The sequence below is a fragment of the Poromitra crassiceps genome (assembly GCF_964638095.1).
Source record: "Poromitra crassiceps genome assembly, chromosome: 13".
Lineage (NCBI taxonomy): Eukaryota > Metazoa > Chordata > Actinopteri > Beryciformes > Melamphaidae > Poromitra > Poromitra crassiceps.
The window spans coordinates 28,497,851-28,506,585 of record NC_139644.1 but is presented as its reverse complement, the minus strand read 5'-3'; the positions used below and the strand labels follow the sequence as shown (position 1 = coordinate 28,506,585).

Genomic DNA, 8,735 nt, shown 5'->3' with positions numbered 1-8,735 from the left:
CATTCACAATGGATTCTTTTTATTTGATTTTTTTTCCCCTCAGCCCTAAATATTTACACATTCACAATTAAAGTTTTGTTGTGACCAAATAAAGGTTTATCTCCACTGACAATCATTTCTAATCAGTAATGAAAATAGCAGTGTTGGGGGCATCTGGGTAGTGTAGAGATAAGCTAAACGCACTGGGGGCATGTGGGTAGTGTAGAGGTAGGCTAAACGCACTCACCTACCACCATGGAGACCCGGGTTCAATTAATTTATGTAGTATGGAGCACAGCGATTCAACATGATATTTGAGTGGGGAGCGACTACTATACTGACATGATTTAGAGTGAAGTAGATGCACAAGTGGCATCACTGGACATACTAACCAACAGGTGTACAGATGGAAGAATTATGCAGTACGTGTCCAGACCACCTATAAAAATCTGCAATGACGAGACAAGAAGCTACAGAAATATATTAAGACATGTCAATGTGGATTTTAAGCATAACCACCCAAATGTTTGGTGAAGGCTGACACCGGGGTCATCCCTATGTTCCCCGGGTCCTATGTTCCCTGTTTTTGTGGGACCGGGGAACAGAACCCTTTCTATGAACTTAGGTTTAGGCGTGGGGGTGGGAGAGGTTAGGTTTTGGGTTAGGGTCTGGGGGAGGTTAGGTTTAGGCATGGGGGGAGGTTAGGTTTGGCGTGGGGGCTGGGAGAGGTTAGTGAAAAACGGGGAATATAGAACCCGGGGAACATAGACATGATCCCCTGACACCTAATGGTGAAAAATAGGTTAGTGAACTGGCCTTCTCTTATTGGCTGGTCTTTGTGCCTGGTGATGTCACCACCTGTTGTAGAGGGTGACATGGTAACATCCCAGGGAACAGAGACCAGCCAATAGCAGAACATCAATTCAATACCCTACTTTTTACCATTAGATGTCAGGCTGTATGACCTTGGCTTGTAGTAGGCCTACTGCATTATGCAAATCGAGGTAACTAGTGATGTCGTGGTCAAACAAGATGTGGTTAAACTATCATCTCCAGCCCGTGATCACAAACAGCCACCATTGGGCGCCGTGGTAAAAACAAAGGTAAACCCCTCAACTGACAAAAGCCACTGCGAGTCTAGCTGCATGTGTCGGTGCAATACACCTGCAGCAGGCAGGGGGCTCGGCTCGTGTAGCAGGTTTGTGTTGTGACATCAGAGAGGCGCTCGCTCTGTCGCAAGTTCCAGCAGTTTAACTATGTGACCGCCATGCGCTGGAGATGAGAGCTTACTACATCATCACACAATGGCAAACCGGGAGCGAAACAAAAAGATGTTACTGGAAATGGTGAAACAGCCGGACAATAGTCGATGTGCAGACTGCAGCGCTCCTGGTAAGTTTCAATACAGTGTTACAGTTTAGACGGCGCTATAGGCTACATAATGTAGGGCTATTACAATGTAACAAACACTGGTTTATCTGGATAGTCCGCCTACAGAGAGTCTTGTAACATTTGAACAGTTTATTAGTTGACATTCAACTGTTTCACTTTTGTCTGCAGATTCTGTTTGCTTCTCTTTCCACATCACTTTAGTAGTTCCAGCAGGTGACGAGATCAGGTGTTCTGTCACCTGGCTGGAGGTATGTTCATGAGTCAGTCTGTTACTACAAAAACAAATCGAAACTGTTATACTGTTGAATGTCAATAAATTGTTGAAATTTCACAAAATACTCCGTAGGTGGACTATCCAAATAGTGTTACTTACAATTAGTAGGCTGTATGTCTCTCTGAGAGAGAGTGAGTGATCATGTAACACTATTTGGAGAGAGGTAACAGACTCTAAAAATAAAAAATAGTATAACATACTTAAATTTGCTTGAGTTCACTCAAGTTTTGTTATGAAGCAGTTTTGGAAAGGTGTTGTTTTATCCATCATGAAAGCAACCAATAAGAGATTAACATGACTGTGATTGACTCTGCTTTGACACCTGCTCAAATGACCGGGTAAAGCACCTCCCCATGTTATATAAGTGAAAAGTGTGAATCCCCCCTCTCAGATCCAGACTGGGCGATCTACAAGCTGGGTGTTTTTGTGTGTCTGAACTGCTCCGGGATCCACCGCAGCCTGTCCAGTCGAGTCAAATCCATAAGGCTGGACTTCTGGGAGGATGAGCTGATGGAGGTACGGACTCTTCTCTATCAGCATGCCCTCAGACCTGCTGGAAGATCTCATACTGCTTTACTAAAGTTTTGGATTCACCTCAACCATCCAATAACTCAACGTAACCCTTAAATTGACTGTCCTATAGTGTAATCTTTGTGTGTGTGTGTGTGCGTGTGTGTGTGTGTGTGTGTGTGTGTGTGTGTGTGTGTGTGTGTGTGTGTGTGTGTGTTTTGGGAACTGGGATGACTGCAGTTCATGAAATCCAAGGGCAACGGCAATGCCCGGGCTTACTACGAGAAAGCTGTTCCACCTTATTATTATCGACCTCAGCATGAAGACTGTGCGTAAGTACTTTCTCCAGCAGATCTCCGTCCCACACCGACGCCCCCAAAACACCCAGCTCCCCACTTTAATATCCTGTTGGAATAAGTGGCATCATTTCTGAGAAATGACAGACTCACTGCAGACAGGACAGTAATATGAAGCAAGGGAACAGCGTAGAGAGAAGTGGAACCACTGCTCATAGAAGTGAAAAAGGAATAAATTATCTGCTGCCAGATTAGAAATACTGTAATGATAGTCTTGTAGTGATAGTTTATTTTGTCTGTTTGCCATAGAAGACATTTTGGCAGCAAATTTCTGGGATTCACACAGGATGCGTCCAGTTGTGTTTACTTTAGTGCCGCAGCATGTATGGATTAGCGTGCCTGAAAACAATGTCAAAATGTGAATGTGTAGCCCTATTATTCTCAAATACACTACTGCCGCATGCGCTGGATCAGTGATGTTATCTGGGGTCGTAAGGTGTTTCGGGTCTGTCAACATCATACACCCTCGCCCAGTAGACCCAGCCGAGGCCAATTAAGACCCCGACTCGTGTCCCAGAAGCCGCTCACGGATCAGCCTTACTACTCTGTCTGCAACGTTGCCCGCGGGAGGGGTAAGCGAGAACACCCAATCTGCTGAAATAGAGCTAGTGCTACGCCGCAGTATTGGCCCTTCGGTGCATGGAGGATCTAGGCTCTGTGGGTTACTCCCGGCCGTGCTCCTCCTTCGTCTCACCAGACCCTCCCGTGGCAAAGGCAATCCAGAGGCTGAGAGGATGCCTCAAGGACGCCTCAAGAGGGCCTGTGCGCTGCACGTCATTTACCTGCATCGAGCACCTCGCTCTAGCCTGAAGGACCCCAGGCCGCGCCGATCTTTGCGCAGATTTTCAGGAGGCTAATCCGTAGCGTTTGTGGATTTCTCCCTCACGAGAGAGCCAAGATGGGGTGCTAATCCCATCCCGTACCGGTTGCCGTCTCTCCGGCCGTCAACTGTCTCTCCAGCTCGTCACCAAACTATACTTGGTTGTCACCTAGTCTTTCCTAAGTGTCACTGGCCAGAGGCAAGCCAGAATTCTATATTCTCAAATACACTACTGCCGCATGCGCTGGGACGCGTCATCAGTGATGTTATCTGGGGTCGTAAGGTGTTTCGGGTCTGTCAACATCATACACCCTCGCCCAGTAGACCCAGCCGAGGCCAATTAAGACCCCGACTCGTGTCCCAGAAGCCGCTCACGGATCAGCCTTACTACTCTGTCTGCAACGTTGCCCGCGGGAGGGGTAAGCGAGAACACCCAATCCGCTGCAATAGAGCTAGTGCTACGCCGCAGTATTGGCCCTTCGGTGCATGGAGGATCTAGGCTCTGTGGGTTACTCCCGGCCGTGCTCCTCCTACGCTTTGTCTCTGAATATTTTCCTCTTTACCCTTTTCTTAACCCTAGTGTCTTGAGAGAGCAGTGGATTCGAGCCAAATATGAGAGGATGGAATTCACAGGAGAAACCAAATATCCACCACTCTGCTATACCACAGGTGAAGCTACTGGATCTTCTTCTTTTAATAAAGCGTTTACTGTTTCACAATATCTGCCACATTGTCAGTCAACCACTTGTGCTTCAGTCTCCACCTGTACACAAACAGCATAGTTCCTCATACTACACAAGCCGAACTGTGCAAGATAAACCTGTTCTTTGCACACATCATGCAATGATTATTTCAAAAGCAAGGGAGTGACAACTGGAGTCAATGTCACTCTGCAGCACATACAGTTTCACTTAAGGAAGAACCTGTGTGCATTGAAGTGCTTGTGACTCTTGGCTCGACTCCAGGTTTTCACGAAGGCGTACTCTGGAAGAAAGGGAAGGAGAACACATATTTTCTGAAGAGGAAGTTTGTTCTGTCAGAGAGGGAATTCACCCTGGCTTACTTCAACAAGGATGATGTAAGTCCCCTATCAGACATCAGACACATTTTTAAAGATATCTTTCTCTAGCCTGGGTAAACCCAGCCTTCAACAGGCTATGCCTGTGGCGTAAGTAGCACATAGAGGTCACGTGGAGGCTGGGTTTACCCAGGCTAATCTTTCTCCACCGCGCTACAATATGAAGAGGCAAGTTCGGCTCAGTCTGGGGTGAGACGCTTCACTCTATCAAATTATTTATCACTATCACTATCAAATTGTGTCATGTTTCTCAGCACCTCAGGAAATAATATTTCTTTACATTGTTCTTCGTTAAGCAATATCTAATTAATAAAAGGACTTTAAAAATCTATTATTGGGATATATATATATATATATATATATATATATATATATATATTAGGGATGTTCGATATTGGCTTTTTTACCGATATCCGATATCCGATAATGTCCAACTCTTAATTTCCGATACCGATATCAACCGATATCAACCGATACCGATATAAGCGGGCTTTTTTTCCACCAAAATTTCACGTAACAAGTTACATAATGTAGCTTAATGTAGCTGAAGAGTTTAATATATAATATGCATGTTGTGTTAAAGTTGTAAGTGTTAGAGAAGCGAGCTTGTGACCAGAAGGTCGTCGGTTCAATCCCCGGGACCGGCAGGATAAATCTGGGTGGGGAAAGTGAAAAGGCAGCGCTTGCCCCTCCCTCATTACCACCACTGAGATGCCCTTGAGCAAGGCCCTTAACCCCAACCGCTCCAGTGGAGCTGCTCAGTGGCCAACAGATCAGACTGTGGTTGTACTGGTCAGCTTCCAGGTATGAATGTGTGTGTGAATGTGAACATGGCACTCCTGAAAAAGAGAGCATTGCTCTCAGTGAGACTCCCCCTGTATTTAAAAAAAAAAGAAAAAAAAAAAAAAATATCGGCATGAAAACCGATACCGATATTTTCCGATATCGATTTTTTTATGCTAATATCGGCCGATAATATCGGTAGGCCGATAATATCGGACATCCCTAATATATATATATATATATATATATATATATATATATATATATATATATATATATATATATAATATATACATATAGACAGTAATGTTGTCCACCCCCTAGACATGCCCCTGAAAGGGTTAATATTCATTAATTTGGAATCAAATACATTGTACATAACCACCTTTATGAATAAACATTGGGGTATGAGCCCTGGCTGTTGCACCAGCGCCTCCTCTGGTTGGTCGGGGCACCTGTTTGGGTGGACGGTAACTGCTGGTGAAAATGCCTCGCTGTCAGGTGAAACGAAGCAGCTGGCGACTGCACATATATCCGAGGAAACATGCTAGTTTACGGCTCTACCCAGATCAGGCAGAGGGGGTGGAGCAATGACTGGGACAGCAGGGGGAATTGGCCAAGTACAATTGGGGTCATTTAACAATCATCGAGTTGTGGTAACCTGCATGTTGGTGAAGTATTTCTACTTTGCTTGGTACGTGTTATTCATGATCTAGGAGTCCAAAGGCCCAAAGGCTGTGATCTCCATCAAGGACCTGAACGCCACCTTTCAGCCGGAGAAGATCGGCCATCCTCATGGCGTGCAGCTCACCTACCAAGAGGACAACCACACCAGGAGCCTCTACGTTTACCACGAGAGTCCTGAGGTAGGACGGCGTGACCATTAGAAGTATAGATAACAGTCACGGGCAGGCCTTGTACTGATTAAGGACTCTTCTTCTACTCTAGGAAATAGTCACATGGTACAATGCAATTCGTGCTGCTCGCTACGCCTACCTGAGGACAGCCTACCCCACTGGGAGCGACGAAGAGGTAAGTATTCATATCTGTACTGCTGTTATGAACCAGAGAGGGGTTTTAAGTCACGTCTGCTGTATTTGGCTTTGGAACTAAACTGATGAACTTTCTATAACACTTGGGGAAATGATGAAACCTTTTCAAAAACCGATCAGATAAGCAAAAAAAAAGCATGGTCATCAAGCCAAAAACAAGGCTGTTTTTCTTAGTTCTTGAAAGGTTGACTTAGAGAGACAAGATTTCCACCTGACAGCACTGGGTTTTATTCATGTGTTTTTCTCCCTCTAACAAGAAAATAGGCTTGGCATCTGTCACCATAATTAACCAATACATAAGTATGGGAAAAGTCAAAAGCTTTTTAGTTATTTGACGTGTCCTTGATGTGTGCGTGTGTGTGTGTGTGTGTGTGTGTGTGTGTGTGTGTGTGTGTGTGTGTGTGTGTGTGTGTGTGTGTGTGTGTGTCATGGCAAAATGTGGACGTGGGGAGACACCTATTGTAGCGGGAAGGAACTACAGAAACAGTTTTGAGTACTTTGACAGCTGTTTATATGGCTGGCAGGCAGTCTGTCTGTCTGTGGACAAATTTTGTAAACGCGATAGCATCACAACTGTGCAAGAGGCAGTCAGGAAACTTTACAGGTGTGTTGTTCACATCACAATGAATGCTGAGTTCAAAGATGGGTGTAGTGTAGTGCGAGCAACGAGGCTGGACGTACTGTAGGGCCCCCCACTTTACGCCGCCTCCCTGGGCCACATTCGTGTGAAGTTTCCAGGCGTCGCGGCTCGTGTGGTGGTGTCTCTAGTTTAAATGTTAACATTCTCACCTGTATTCTTCTCTTTGTCAGCTGATACCAAAAATAACAAGAAACTACCCCAAAGAGGGATTCATGGAAAAGACTGGCCCTTCGGTAAGATGATATGAACAGTCAGTCTTTTTTGACCTGGGCCGTTATCATTTTCCGTCATACCAATTGATTCTGACCAAAAGGTTTGTCAATTGCTTCACCATAGAGCTGCTTACATCTTGCTTGGATGGGTGCAAATGGACAAGGGCCAAGGTTGCATCAAAACCAGGAAGTCATAATTTGAGATGACTTTTTGATGTGAATTGACACACAGGCAGGCAAGATACTGATAGCAGTTGATGAGAATCCATTGGTCTGATGGTTACAGATACAATAGGGCCCAGGTTGAAAATGGACAGAGTTGTGCTTTAAACAATTTCTATTAAATATGTTTTCAACAGCAAAAGGAGCCATTCAAAAAAAGATGGTTCATGTTGGACTCTCACGCCCGGAAGTTGCTTTACTTCAAAGGCCAGCTGGTGAGTCACTGTCTCACTCACTGTCTCACTCACTGTCTCACTCACTGTCTCACTCACTGTCTCACTCACTGTCACTGCGTACTGCTAAAAAAAACTGGAAATCTCTTGGGCATTTAACCCTCATTGTGTGTGTGTGTGTGTGTGTGTGTGTGTGTGTGTGTGTGTGTGTGTGTGTGTGCGCGTGTGCGCGTGCACGCGTGCGTGCGTGCGTGCGTGCCTGTGGACGTGCTTTCACTGTGGTGCTTTGCAGGATGCGGAGGAGTTAGGGGTGGTTTTCATCGGCACAGAGAGCAACGGCTACTCGGTGAAAGAGTGCGTTCCAAAGAACGCTCGGGGAAACAAGTGGAAGTGCGGCGTGTCGGTGGTAACGCCCAGCCGGCAGTTTGTGTTCCTGTGTGAGCAGGAGAGGGAGCAGCGGGAGTGGCTGAACGCCCTCAGACAGGTCCTGTCCAGGCCCATGGTGCCTCAGGACTACACCAGTGAGTATGGATGGCACACACACACACACACACACACACACACACGCACATGCACACACACACGCGCACACACACACACACACACACACATACGCACACACACACACGCACGCACACACACACACACACACACACACACACACGCACGCACGCACGCTCACACACACACACACACACACACACACACACACACACACACACACTTCTGTTCTGAGATTTTCACATGCTATCAGCATTTTATTCCTGTATTCACTTGTGTGTTCACGCTTGCAGAAACATGTACACACAGTACACAAAGCCATATCCAATGAGTGACCATTGTCTCACACTTGTTTCTCATCCCAGCTGAAGCCAACATCATGTGGAAGAGATGAGCTCCAGAGTGACGGTGAGAGGACAGCAGCGTGTGGACCTGCGGCACAGCAGATGAGCCGCTGCACTGTTACTCTCAGTACGGACTGCCCCCACTGTGCTGCAGCACGGACTGTCCCCACTGTGCTGCAGCACGGACTGTCCCCACTGTGCTGCAGCACGGACTGTCCCCACTGTGTTGCAGTACGGACTGTCCGCACTGTGCTGCAGCATGGACTGTCCCCACTGTGCTGCAGCATGGACTGTCCCCACTGTGCTGCAGCACGGACTGTCCCCACTGTGCTGCAGCACGGACTGTCCCCACTGTGTTGCAGTACGGACTGTCCCCACTGTGCTGCAGCACGGACTGTC

At 46.5% G+C, this 8,735-nt stretch overlaps 1 protein-coding gene across 2 annotated transcripts; it reads left to right on the top strand.

Moving 5' to 3' along the window:
• Window positions 1-1,236: 1,236 nt before the first annotated feature.
• On the top strand, window positions 1,237-8,735 carry adap2 (ArfGAP with dual PH domains 2). 2 transcript variants are annotated; one of them, XM_083649106.1, is made up of 12 exons: window positions 1,237-1,371; window positions 1,540-1,619; window positions 2,037-2,161; window positions 2,396-2,487; window positions 3,912-4,000; window positions 4,297-4,409; window positions 5,909-6,058; window positions 6,141-6,224; window positions 7,055-7,117; window positions 7,456-7,533; window positions 7,784-8,012; window positions 8,358-8,735. In XM_083649106.1, the coding sequence occupies exons 3-12, from the start codon at window positions 2,156-2,158 to the stop codon at window positions 8,384-8,386; spliced, it is 933 nt and encodes a 310-aa protein (XP_083505232.1). In that variant the 5' UTR covers window positions 1,237-1,371; window positions 1,540-1,619; window positions 2,037-2,155; the 3' UTR covers window positions 8,387-8,735. The 2 variants fall into 2 exon arrangements, with proteins under 2 accessions (XP_083505232.1, XP_083505231.1); XM_083649105.1 differs by lacking the exon at window positions 1,540-1,619 and having other exon boundaries at window positions 1,261-1,371.